Raw genomic sequence first — 12,774 nt, 5'->3', positions numbered from 1 at the left:
CTACAATCGAGAAGGCGGCGCCATTGGCAATGTGCCAAGCAACTGTAAGCAAATGAAACTTGATATCGATACCACTGAAGAGCCTCATGAGACCTACAGTGTAGAGTGCCTGTGACTTGCCCTCCATATGCGTCATTCGTCCCGTTCGTGCTACTACTGTCTTTCTTTTCCCATCTTTCTCTTCGTAGGTCCTCTGACTATTAACCGTCTCGGATATTGTATCTCTTGAACAATGTCTAGACCTGTTTGGATGCCGGTTAAAGCCACACTCGGATAGTGGCCGATAATGAGCATGGGAAAACGATAGCAGCCACTTGCATCCGTCTGTTCTGTGCACCTGTAACAGGCAGAGAAGCAAAGACAGAAATGGGGGAAATCAAGAATATGGAATTGGGTGTGTCGCTGTCCCAGCTGGCTTCCAGCCGGTGACTGAGCGTTCATACAGCGCCATTTTTTGGTTGTCCGCGAATGACCTTTTCCTACCTTCTACTTGGGACTATCATCACCGCCCAGGTGCAAAACATGGCATCAGTGGTGTGCATCCTGGCGCTTGCCACACTTTGGCCTGCTGCCATCGTCAGCGCCATAACAGTCTTGCCCGGTGGCGCTCCGAAAGCATACGCCGGTGCAGCCGGTACGCTGACGCCGTACGACTTTTACACGCAAAGCGCGCCAAACGAGTTCGGTAACCGGTCTGTTGACATCTTCATGTCCAACCGCGACAACATCGACTATTTTGTCCAGGACGATTATCGGGTCCTGCCATCTGCCGATAGTTTTGTACGCGGCGCCCTGCAGGCCTGGGGCGAGCATCTGCACCTCGTGCTCCAGCCAGACGAGCTGTGGCTGACCGTGCTAGCCCAAATCAATTTTTATGTCAACGCGCATCCGGCGGAGGCAGCGGCTCGAGCGTACGACCTGCGTGCCAACGAGACGGTCATCGACTCGGCATACCCGGACTGGTACACATTCATGGCGTCTCTCTACGCCGCAGTAACGAGCCGCATCCAAGTCGACTGGCTACAGCACCAGTGGATCTCGCCCAACTTCACGACATCGACAAACGATCACGTCATGGCAGCACACATCCTTATGCTGGCAAAGACGCGCCCTTTTGGGCGCAAGCCTCCACCACATACCGGTGCTGCCCTTCTGTGCGGGCTGCCGTCGGTTACACTACTCGGCACCCGCCAGGACTGGGCCGTGGTACAGTGGCGCGTGGAGCGGATGTCGGTCTTCGGCCCCGAAGCGGCAGCCTACGGTGCGCGGTTGCTACCCGTGGTCCGCCGCTTCGTGCAAACCTTTGACGCACCAGACGACCCAGCCATCATAGAATTCTGGAACTCCATCGTCGTTGCCCAGCCAGCGGCAGCATCCACGGCGACGACAAACACGGGCGGCGGCATGAAGAGCACAACGGGGACAATGGCTCCGCCACCAGACCGCGAGCCACATACGCCGCATACATGCAGTGGCACGTCAAACGGGCCGAGTTTCAACATCTCTGGCTGGATCACGGCATTTTATTATTGGGATGCTGATGGCAAGCCGTTTGGCCGGGATGTCGTAGCAGGTGCTAGCACAACCACGCTTGACAACGTCACCTACCCGTCTATCGACCTGCGCACCCTTCCTATTGCGTATGGCCGCACATCGATTGTGTTGCCTCGCTTCAACGGCACAGACAATTTTCAAATTCTCGCCATGGGCGGACCCATGGGCAAACGCATCGATCGGGGCGCGCCCACGGGTTATTTTGAGGCGCTGAACCGCACACAGAAGCTGAATCTAGCACCGTGGATCGAATCTGACGGTAACAACACAGTAGAAGCTGACGGGCCACCCACCAACAATCTCAATCAGACGTATACACAGTGGGCCAACACATCATTTGGTGGTTATGACCCGCAAAAGCATGCCACCCTGTCACCATTGACGTCGTGGATACTGTACGGGCCGGACACAACGTCTGCGAGTACCGATATGGCTCTGAACAGCAGCAGCGGTGTGGCCATACCCCCACTGTGGCAGCCTGAGCTCGAGCTGGGCACGGTAGCTGCGGCGCTTCTTAGCCATTTCAATACAACGCAGTGTGGTGCCCCTCCAGCACCGGGGTTGGCAAAGCGCCACCACAGGCGGAATTCACAGTGGCATGGTTGATGAATGAGGCCGATGGTGAGAGAAACCGGAGTACGCAAAGTCGGTTCATCAGCGAAAGAGAGGTGCCGTTCGCATACAGTTGTCATATACCAAAGTAAGAGACAGCAACAGCTCTAGGCATTCAAAATGACGAAATAAATAGTACGAAAATAAACCAAAAAGGGGATAAGCACAGACGTGACCATAGGACGGAAATGAAGAGACGTTTTCGCACCCATCTAGTATCCATCTTTGCGGCTCACCCGGTTGGCCAGTGGCCGTCCGTCGATCAAACGCTGCAGGTTGCCTTCGAGGATCTGCAGCACACGCTCGTCATACTTGGTAGAGACGCCGCTGATATGCGGCGTGATGATGATGTTCTTAGCACCCCATAGCCGGTGACCAGCAGGAAGCGGTTCCGGGTCCGTAACGTCGAGGGCGGCGCCCCGGATAACGCCCTTGTCGAGCGCCTCAATCAGCGCGTCTGTCTCGACAATAGGACCACGCGCAATGTTGCTCAGGAAGCCTGGCCGCCAGGTGCCGTCGTCGCGGGTGCTGCCCAGCAGGCGCAGCTCCTCCGCGCCGAGCAGGTGCGTAGTGTCATCAGTGAGCGGAGTAGCGACAACGAGTAGGTCGATGCCGGACGACAGGAAAGCGTGGCGGTCCTCGCGGGTGGCACCCGAGAACCACTTGGTAGGATAAATGCCTTCCGGATCGCCAGTGCCGGGCGGCGCAAAGCCATCGTCACGGCGCGACTCCGGCGTATCGCGCGGGTGCAGCGTGTAGGCATAAACCTCCATGCCGAGAGCGGTGGCGACGCGGGCCGTCTGGCGCCCGATGCTACCGTAGCCAAGAATGCCTCTGGGGTTGGTGGGATCAGCGGGGGACACTACTTCGCATTTGGATGTTGTATGGCTGCATGTTTGCATGTGTATCGCAGGAAGTGGCATTTGAGAAACTTACACTCTCTGGGTCAGGGCATCTTCGGTGACAACATCAGGCCGCTTCCAGGTGGCCTCCTTCTGCTGATCCAGGTACCTGGGGACTGCTGATGTCAGATGTGTACGACGTACGACGCACGACCACGGACAGGATTGGCAGTTGGGGGCAGCTTACTCTGGTGGTTGAATGCCAAGAACGTGGCAATGATCCATTCCGTGATTTGGGGTCTGTCGATCAGTACGGACTCATTCGTCAAGAACGGGGGTTGGGTAGTAGGTAGGTACGATGTAAGTAACCCACCCATGGACACCATTGGCCGTCGCAAAGACAATATCTGTGTCTGTGAACAGCGGCTCCTTGAGAATCATGTTGGCGCCGGCGCTGAAGAGCTGTACGTAGCGCAGCTTCGGTACGTCCGCCGGGTTCTTTGGCAGCGAGAAGCCCGTCGTGACAAGGACTGTGACCGAGCGCCAGTCGTCCTTGGTCAGGGCATCAGCCGCGAGCAGATTGCCCCATTGCAGCTCGCGGTAGATGACACGCAGGCCTGGGAACTTGGCCTCAACGTGGTCAATCCACTTCTGCGTGGGTGGCCGCGGCGAGGTGATGAGGAGGATATCGCCGTCGAAGCCCGGGGCCCGCTTGTTGGGAGTAGCGGGTGCCACCGCCGCCGGGGTGATGAGGTCGATGGCTGTCATGGTGGGCGTGGCCGAGTCGGTAGCGGTGTCGCTTTCCGGGGTTAAGCGCCTGTCGGGTCCTTTGAGAGTGATGTCGATTGCGAGAGACGAAGAGGCTCGTATACTTCTGCTATGCGAGGCCATGAAGAGGAAGAGGGAGAGGTGGGAGGCGAGAAGAGGGGAGAAGGGGAGAAAGGAGAGTGAGAAGAAAACGGAGAAGAAAACGGAGAAGAGCGGAAACAATAACCGGCGCCAGCAGCCGTTTATCTCACAGTCTGACCTCAGATACAAGGGGCACAGAGGCAAAGCTAGTGGGAGGGAGCGAAGCACATCCAAAAAAGAAATTGCCTAGCGAGCTAGACCAACGGACTAAACATAATCTGGAAGCAGAAACGCGGCAAGAATCGTTAAAGTTGTGAGGATTAGGGTCTGGCGATGCTGGAGGTTCACGACATCAGGATGCAAAATCATGAAGCATGCGATCTGGGCCCTGGGCTAGTGCCACGACGGGCAACGCAAACGCGCCGAAGGCGGGACAGCCTACATGGAATTACAGGCCGATTAGCAATCACCTGGGACGGTGAGGTGGGGGTACCTGCTGGACAACGGGGCTGCTTCAGTGGCAGACCTGTCTACAGGGGCAGTTGGGCGGCGCAAAAGCGATGAGGAGAGCACCAACCCCCCAAATGACGCGATGCAGCCGGCCAATGAAGCGATGCGATGCCGGCCTCACCTCTGTTGCAACGTCTTTTCGCGTATTTCGCGAAGTAAAGAGTAAAGTTTGGCACGCTTTGTCTCGTTTTTGCACCTCATAACCCACCGAAACTTCAACCAGAGGCCAGAGTAGTTATCACATCGCCTCGAATTCTCTGGGTCGTCCACATGGCATGGCCTCTTCTTAGCCAGTTAGGACAGATCCGGTATAGCATGGGATGAGGCAACAGGAGGCACAGGGAGACATCAGATCACCACCAAAACACGCAAGAGCACACATGTCATGGTGTGATGCTGTCATACTAGTGGGGTTGAAAAAGCCGTCGAGCAAATGATGAAATAATGAAGCGCCGGATGCCGTCGAACAAGCACGTCTGAAACGGAATCAAAGGATGAGGCTGAGATCACAAATACTCATAGCAGCAGCGTCAGCGTTGTCCAACAACTGTTGTCACTTCAACGGCGCCGACCCCGGCTCAACCGGCTCGGATCTCTGGGCCAACAACCAATCGCCCGCAAGCAACTCCACAATGACGGTCAACAAAACTTGAGGCGCGAATAGTGTAAGCGAGATGCAATGTCTAAAGTGCAACAGAAACTATGGCCTCTACTTTTTGAACACCCCAGTACAGTCCTTCGCCGTATAAAGCACAGCTGAGGACGGCCGGTTCGATCTCACAGTCGATAAATCCAATCACACGTCTAAGCTCTCAACGCCCAATGCCATACCCGTCCCTCCCCCAATGTCTAGTCTTCTTATCCGCCCAAACCTTTTCAAAAGCCCGGTAGCTCACGCCGACGGTGCTTTGGTAGGTGCCGACGTCGACGACGATGTCGCCGACGTTGGGGCTGCGGCAGTGGCCGGGAGGATACCCTGCGGGTAGTCGAAGAGGTTGTGGGGATCCACGCCCGCCTTGAGCTGCTGCAGCCGGTCGAGGTGCGTGCTCCAATAGCTCTTCTGCGCCGCTGCCTGGCTCAGCCGCGGATCCGGATAGTTGACATACCGGCCCCATTCGTTCGGCTCCAGACTACCCGTGATATTGGATGTGAAGTTGTCCAGGAACGAAAACCCGTCAGCCGGATACGCACCGGTGTCGACGCGGTCATAAAAGTTGGTCATGAGCAGGAAGTCACGGTGCGCGTACGAGGTGGCGTTCGGTGCCACTCGACCAACAGCGCTGTTCTTCCCGCCGTGCACGTCAATTTGAGCATACCAGTCGCGCTTGATGGCTTTCCCAGTGCCGTACCAGTAGTTGACAAAAGCGCCGACTTGGTCGTCGCTCAACTTGTTGGTGTACAGGCTCGACGAGTAAAAGGTTTCGTGCTGTTTTGTTAACATGGAGAAGGAGGAGAGAGAGAGAGAGAGAGAGACCGCTCACCATATTGTACGGATGCGTCTGGTTCAAATCCATGCCATTGCCAAAGTGCTCCAACTGGTCCAGCCATGTGCCCTGCTGTGCCAGCACCAGCTTGGCCCCTGTCTGGTTCAGCAGTGGTGCAAGAGCCGCCTGGAGACCAGTCTTGTTGCCCCAGTACAGACCCTCAAAGTTGGCAAAGTCCTTTGTGATAAACATGCGCAAGTTCAGCTCACTAGGCATGCCACTCTCGGCAAATGCCTGGAACGCCTTGAGACCATCGACCGCCTTCTCTTGCTTCCAGTTAATCGCGGCCGAGTAGAAGGTAACTACTTCAGGCACTACGAATGTCCGGAACTTGAACTCGGCCACCACTCCGTACGAGGCGCCGGCGCCGCGCATTGCCCAGAAAAGGTCGGGGTTCTCCGTCTCGGAGCAGTCCACGACTGTTGAATTCGATAGCACCACCTTGATGCCCACGACAAAGTCCAATGCAAGGGCTTGTGTGTGGGAGCTCACACCAAAGCCGCCATGAAGGGCGTGGCCGCCAATACCAACGCCCGGACATGTACCGTGACTAAAACCACGTCTGCCTTGAGCATACAGCTCCGCGGCAACGTGCCCAAGGCGCGCACCCCCCTGGACTGTTGCAATACCTGTGCTGCTGTCAAGGACAACCGAATCCATGCGGTCCAACTCAATGACCAAGTGGCCGTCTTCGCCGCCCAGGCCAAAGGATGCATAGCTGTGGCCGCCGCATTTCGGATTTGCCTTCACACCCAGCTTGGCTGCGCAGCTGACCGCATCTTGTATGTGCTTTACTGTTGTTGGAACAGCGATTGCAGCAGGGGTATAGTTGAGTCGGAGATTGAAAGGCGCTGCATCTTGTGACCAGTCAGCGGTTCCGGGCGCGTCGAACGGCACATCTGCTTTCGTGAGACAGTCCTCGACCTCTGCGTTCACGTTTAGGGCGGCAGCCGATCCCAGATGAGCTTGTCCTAGAAGTTGGAGCAGCCACAGTACAGCGACCACGAAATTGGCATTGCCCATTGTCATGATTCCGGTCGAACTGTTGTAGCAATGGCATGGGCAACGATTCGGCGAGTGGGGATGACAGGAACGGTGAAATTGGATAGATAGGATGTGGAAAGTAGACTCTTTTTCTCAAAATATAATAAACTCGTGGAGAAAACTGACTTGAATAGGAGTGAAAAAAAATGTGCTCCGTGTCTACTTCACATCCACGTTACGGCCTCTGCTTATGCTCAAAGGACGAAATAGTTTCTTGGCAGGTAGACCGTACAAGAGGCTGATGCGGAAATTTCCCGTGCCGTACACAATTATTGATTAGAGTATGCAGGGCTGGCAAGACCAAGTTGAGACAGGTTCTTGGTAAAGCGAGTCTGGAGTTCACTTTAGAGGTCACGAAATGTGTGTGGTGGTTGTGGGTGGCCGGCTCTGAGGCATTGGGTGTCATGACTGGAGGAACACAGTCGGGAAAATTATGATTTCATCAGTGTCCGTTCTGTTGGGAACAAAACTACAACCCGGGGTTTATTTGCGCCACAAAGCCAAAAGCGAATATGGTGGCATAAAGCTACATGATTCTCCAGAACGACCTGGAAACCCCGGCAAGTTTAGATTGCCTGATCAGATCACTTGGCTAGAAATCAGCTCTCATGTTTTCCTTTGTCACTTGTTCTTAATAATTATTCATTCCGTACCATGTTGTTCTCTTTTGCATTGCTCCCATGGCATATAAGGACGACGGTTGTGAGCCGATTTATCGTTCGGTGGTTGACGCACATCACGTCAGTAACACTTTGGCATTCTGCGTCTCCCGCTGCCTTCCTACCTGTGTGTTTATTTTGCGGCCCATTTCTTCCACGTTGCCACAACCATCGTACACTTTAATATTTTCCAATGCGGAAGCACTTATGCCGGGAGATAATAGGTAACAGGCAATTATCTGACACGGAGCGAGTGACAATAAGCAGGAGCTCGGCTTGCCTGTAAAATCTCTCGCTTCGTGATTCCGCGTCCCCACGCCTTTCTTTCGTCAGGCCCTCCTTCACGGTAATACTTATCAGCCGTTTTTGGCCCACAAATATAGCTGAAAATACATTCTCATTGACTACAGACCATTGACGTAGACATTTATTCGGATCAGATCAACACAAGGGCCTCAGCAGGTGGCTAGCCTCGCCTTGTCCTCAGGACAAACATGATTGAGTCCTTTGAAGAGTCTCTGTGGAAATGTCCCGAGATGTGAGTTGACTGCTTACAGCCTATTTATGGAGTGGATTTTTTTTTGTTCATTATACGACAGGCGTAATTTGATCCTCCGTGGACACTGTGGTGTATGTGAAAGATAACGCGCCTGGTTGAACATCGCTTGATTTTCTGCTGTTTTATTTCGGAAGAGAGGCTCTGACCAATTCCTGGCAGACACCAATGTTATTATCATGCTCAGAACTCATCATGGAAGAGACCTTTCAAAAAAAGTGTAGGTTGATCGAGGCTGATACCCAATTGTCCTATGGCATGGAAAAAGCGACCGAGTTTAGCATTGCACCTATTATTGTGACACTGCGAAAATAATTTCCAAATTCGGCATCGTCGGCTTTTACAACCGCCGACTTACACAACCCGCAGCCAAGCAAAACATTTGACAGGCTTTCCCTTCAGCGCTCTTGTACTTTAAAAACAACCAGAACGATTTTCATCCGTTTTATCCGCACTTAGCTATCGGAACATATAGACAAATTTCGTTACTGGAGAGGTTGAATCACCCGTACGGAGTTCACATAGCAGGTTTGATTTACCCAGGCCGACCGTTTGCCAATCCAGATGAGACCCACCGAAAATCAAGACGCGGAATGGGAGATCCGAGTTTCCGTTTCCCGGTGCGAAGTAATAGAAAATAAAAAAGCAAACAAGTAGTAGTAGAGCCTCTCGTCATGGTTGTCCTTAACCTTCCTCTGCACCAAAACAAAATGGAAACGTATCAATGGGCTCAAGGGCGAAGGATAATGAAGACATTATGTCATCCATGTCTTAACATAAACCCAAGGTACGACACAATTTTAACTTCACAACGTATTAACACTGACAAGGCCGGCCATCTAGAGAGTGGATAAAATTAGTTGGCGAGCGTCTAGTGTCTGCCTGCAACAAGAATCGGAGCTTCTCAAAGGAATCTTGTGAGATATGCTGTGTCAAGCCACCTCTTTTATCCATCTGACTCTTTAAAAGTGTCTGCAGTACTCAATTCTGCGTTTACTTTTTCTTACCACCTCCCCGACTTTTAGGACTGTGGGGAAGTGCCTTGAGCAGCCCGGATAATGGAATAGAGGCGCCATGGGTCTGCGTCACATTTAGCCTTTTTGCAAATTCAGATGCTTCTTTTGTGACATCTTGCTTACGAGTACAGCCATAGTGGTATGGTTATACATCGCGTAGCATTTTTTAACCTGTTGTACCGTTTGGGAGGATCGTCGCCTAGTAGAACTGTCCGTGTCCTCCACCACATGCAAGACAATGTGGATGCGCGGCGGTTGACATTGGTTGTCCTAGCCCACGGTAATCACTTTCCAAGGACGTTTCCCGATATTGTTTCTCCGCACGGGGACCTGACAGTTGTATATGTTCATGGGTTTCGTTCATATACCAATTCCGGCCGTATATTGCCGCGTCGGTCTTGGATATTCAGGAACATCTCATGTCATACATCCCTTGGTGCGCGCTGTAAGTCAAGCTTCTCGTGGCTGCCCCCAGTCAAGGGTAATATCGTCTTCGTATTTTCCGTGCTTGGGAATTCCCTTCCCCGCTTCATTAATTTTTTTTCTGATAGCCAGAGACCTGTTTTTGCTCTAGTATTTGTTTTGGACCTTTCCCTCATCTTTTTTTTATTCTGAAAATCATGTTGACCAACGCATAAATATTAGCTGGTCAAGGCATCCAGGATTTCGATAGCACGTTGTTCAATCTATATCAACGTCCAGACACACGACGATAGATACGAAAGGAAGAAAAAAATTACGCAGCTCATCAAACAGGCCTGCCCAACATGGTAGCTTTCAAATCGTCTTTGTCGGCACTGCTATGCCTCATCCCATCGGTATCCCTGGCAACAACATCAAATCTGCTAGTGTCGCACTACAATGGAAACCTCTACACGCTGGCCCTGACAACTGGCACCGGTACGCCGTCGCTGGCGGTGACATCGAGCATCAAAGCCTGTGGCCAGATGCCCAGCTGGCTGACGCTGGACAAGGTGGGCGGGACGGTGTACTGCACCGACGAGAGCGGTGCTAACACGGGCTCGACTCTGACGGCACTATCTGTGGGTGCCAACGGTGCGCTCAAGGTGGCCGGTACGGACCGGACACCGGGTGGTGAGCTGCATAGCACACTCTACGGTGGCAGTGACGGCAGAGGCTTCATTGCCGCGGCCGAGTAGTACGTTTGAGTGGAATAGTTGGAGAAAGGCGGAGGGACAAAGAGAAAGAGAGAAAGAAAGAATGAGACCGCACAGCTAACACTTTCAGTGACCCCTCGGCCATTGCAACATTCAAGCTGCCACTTGGTGGAGGCACCAACCTGCAGCGGTTCCATTACACCATGTCTGGACCAGGCCCCAACCGTGCACGCCAGGACAAGCCGCACCCGCACTCGACGTTCACGGACCCCACAGGGAAATTCTTGCTCAGTGCCGACCTGGGCGCCGATCTGATCCGCATCTTCAGCATCAGCGCGGCCGACGGAAAGCTTACAGAGTGCCCGGCGGCGCAGACGGGTGCCGCAGATGGCCCGCGCCACGGCACTTGGTGGGTTCCCAAGGCTGGGTCGGTAGACGGCACGATGCTGTATGTGGCCAACGAGCTGGCCAACAGTGTGACAGTGTGGCAGGCGACGTACCCGGCGAGTGGGGGATGCCTGACACTGAAGAAGACGCAGTCGCTGTCGGCGTATCCGGCGGGGAAGTCGGCGCCTGCCAACAGCAAGACGGCCGAAGTCCACACGTCTGGCAACTTTGTGTATGCCACGAACCGTAACGACAAGTCGTTTGGCGCGCAGCAAGACTCGGTGGCGACCTACTCGGTGGACCCGGCGACCGGGGCACTAACGTTTCTGGAATCGACCAACGCGCACGCGTACTACACGCGCACCTTCCAGATCAACAAGGCGGGCGACTTGGTGGCGTTTGGCGGCCAGACATCGTCGAATGTTGCGATTGTCGAACGCAATGTGACGACAGGCCGTCTGGGAGGTCTTCTGGCCAACCTAGTCGTGGGCACACCCGGCGTACCTGGCAACGAGGACGGTCTCAGTGCCGTCATCTGGGACGAGTAAATAAACTACTCATGAGATTCGACCCACGTCTTGGGACACTGTGGCCAGAAGGTGAAAAAAGGTATGTTGAGGTGGCTGGAAGAAGCCGACTGGTAAAAAGGAGCTGTAACAGAAGATGATTATGGAGAGGATGCACAGAAAGAGGTCAGTGGACAGGCACTGTCGTGGAGCAAAAAATCAGACGCGAGGCATAGGACTGTCTTCTCCTCTTCGGATTTAAAGCGTACATATAACTATTTCTTGTACATCGTCTGTATGCTTCTACTTTGGCTCAAAGCCGATGCTTAGTAGTGACGATGGGCGCCGTATGACAGATAGCCATTCTTTGTACTGTTATCACTACACTTATGCCCTTTGGGCCCATTCACCACGCATTGGCTTGTATTAAAGATGGAGGGCAGCTTTCTCTGAATGTCATGCCATGCCTGCCAAAGACCAGATGCCCCATTCCCAATTATGCCAATATTTTGACCGTAATTGTTAGGTTGACGACCATTATGCAGCATGGTTAAGATTAGAAATATCCTTGACAAAGTCCGGATCACATAGCTGAGAGATTATTTCTAACACCCAGGGTACGGGCACTCCACACCATGGATCTGATGCTGTCTTGTGGCCTCTGCATCGTCTGTTCAAAGAAAATCAAAGACGCATAAGAAAAGAGACTCCCAGATATCCCTGGAAGTTAGAAGACTTGTCCACTCCAATGTGGCCATAAACGATGGTCGGGCAATGAAGTACAACACGGCGAAATAGTGTCAGGTAAGAAACAAGTCAGTACGCGTTGGGTATCAACAGTGTAATTTCCTTTCTGTCAGTAAAAGAATGTACACCAAAGCACGTGTCTTTTTTTTTTAGAAACGAAAAAACGTTCCCAACTAACACAGTAGATCCATTTGCTTTATAAAGCTTGGGGAAGGTACCCGTAGTACCGTCAACACAGGGAATATCTTCGAACCGGCAAGATGGTAGCCACTTCGGCATATGACCTTTCTGTGTGCATATTCTGACTAGCAAAAATAAAAATGAACGAACAAAATCAATCAGAAAACGACTCGGAAAGGAGTGGCCAAGAAAGTACCCATTAGGAAAATGGACAGCAATCGCTAACTTGCATCTTCTCTCTCTCTAGATTGTTATTTAGATGCGTTGAGCGGTCTCACATATGGATATGCCTTTTCCGTCTTCTCAACATCCATCGGCCAGAGCGTCTTCTATGCTTATTTTGACTTGTCCACCAGTGGCCCGCGTGCCGGCTACACAAACTCCGTGCTAGGCGCCATCAATGCCCTCTTCTCGGTCGGTGCCGCCTCTGGCGCCCTCCTCCCTATTGCCTGGCTGCCCAACTAGATGGGCCGCAAAAAGACAATCCAGTAGGCCGCCCTCGTCAATCTCGTCGGAGGTGTATGTTCTCTCCCCCTACTCCCGTTGCTTCCTCTGAATTACGCTAACTTGCCTCTTCTGGCCAGGCTCTGGTTGCCGGCTGTGCCTCCATTCCCATGTTGGTCGCTGTGCGCCTGATCGACCATCACGCACTTTATTTCTAGCTGGTAAGTCGCACCCAAGGCAATGCGTCCATGTCATGCTGGCACCAC

The 12,774-nt window shown here is 53.1% G+C and overlaps 5 protein-coding genes across 5 annotated transcripts; 3 read left to right on the top strand and 2 right to left on the bottom strand.

Moving 5' to 3' along the window:
• Positions 1-522: 522 nt before the first annotated feature.
• SPSK_07395 (uncharacterized protein) lies at positions 523-2,160 on the top strand (the record flags this gene model as incomplete). The annotated part of the gene is made up of 1 exon (XM_016734058.1): positions 523-2,160. The coding sequence occupies one exon, from the start codon at positions 523-525 to the stop codon at positions 2,158-2,160; it is 1,638 nt and encodes a 545-aa protein (XP_016590340.1).
• Positions 2,161-2,378: 218 nt separating this feature from the next.
• On the bottom strand, positions 2,379-3,899 carry SPSK_07457 (uncharacterized protein; the record flags this gene model as incomplete). The annotated part of the gene is made up of 4 exons (XM_016734119.1): positions 2,379-3,054; positions 3,103-3,184; positions 3,256-3,308; positions 3,382-3,899. The coding sequence occupies 4 exons, from the start codon at positions 3,897-3,899 to the stop codon at positions 2,379-2,381; spliced, it is 1,329 nt and encodes a 442-aa protein (XP_016590339.1).
• A 1,360-nt stretch (positions 3,900-5,259) lies between these two features.
• SPSK_07410 (chitooligosaccharide oxidase) lies at positions 5,260-6,874 on the bottom strand (the record flags this gene model as incomplete). Its single annotated transcript, XM_016734073.1, has 2 exons — positions 5,260-5,793; positions 5,849-6,874. 2 exons carry the CDS (start codon positions 6,872-6,874, stop codon positions 5,260-5,262), a joined length of 1,560 nt encoding a protein of 519 aa, XP_016590338.1.
• A 3,019-nt stretch (positions 6,875-9,893) lies between these two features.
• SPSK_07586 (uncharacterized protein) lies at positions 9,894-11,179 on the top strand (the record flags this gene model as incomplete). Its single annotated transcript, XM_016734245.1, has 2 exons — positions 9,894-10,285; positions 10,375-11,179. The coding sequence occupies 2 exons, from the start codon at positions 9,894-9,896 to the stop codon at positions 11,177-11,179; spliced, it is 1,197 nt and encodes a 398-aa protein (XP_016590337.1).
• Positions 11,180-12,204: 1,025 nt separating this feature from the next.
• SPSK_08154 (uncharacterized protein) lies at positions 12,205-12,529 on the top strand (the record flags this gene model as incomplete). Its single annotated transcript, XM_016734794.1, has 2 exons — positions 12,205-12,256; positions 12,312-12,529. 2 exons carry the CDS (start codon positions 12,205-12,207, stop codon positions 12,527-12,529), a joined length of 270 nt encoding a protein of 89 aa, XP_016590336.1.
• Between the last annotated feature and the right edge of the window lie 245 nt (positions 12,530-12,774).

This window comes from Sporothrix schenckii (assembly GCF_000961545.1).
Source record: "Sporothrix schenckii 1099-18 chromosome Unknown Cont41, whole genome shotgun sequence".
Classification (NCBI taxonomy): Eukaryota; Fungi; Ascomycota; class Sordariomycetes; order Ophiostomatales; family Ophiostomataceae; genus Sporothrix; species Sporothrix schenckii.
The sequence above is the reverse complement of the archived record's forward strand: the minus strand, read 5'-3'. Positions and strand labels throughout refer to the sequence as shown.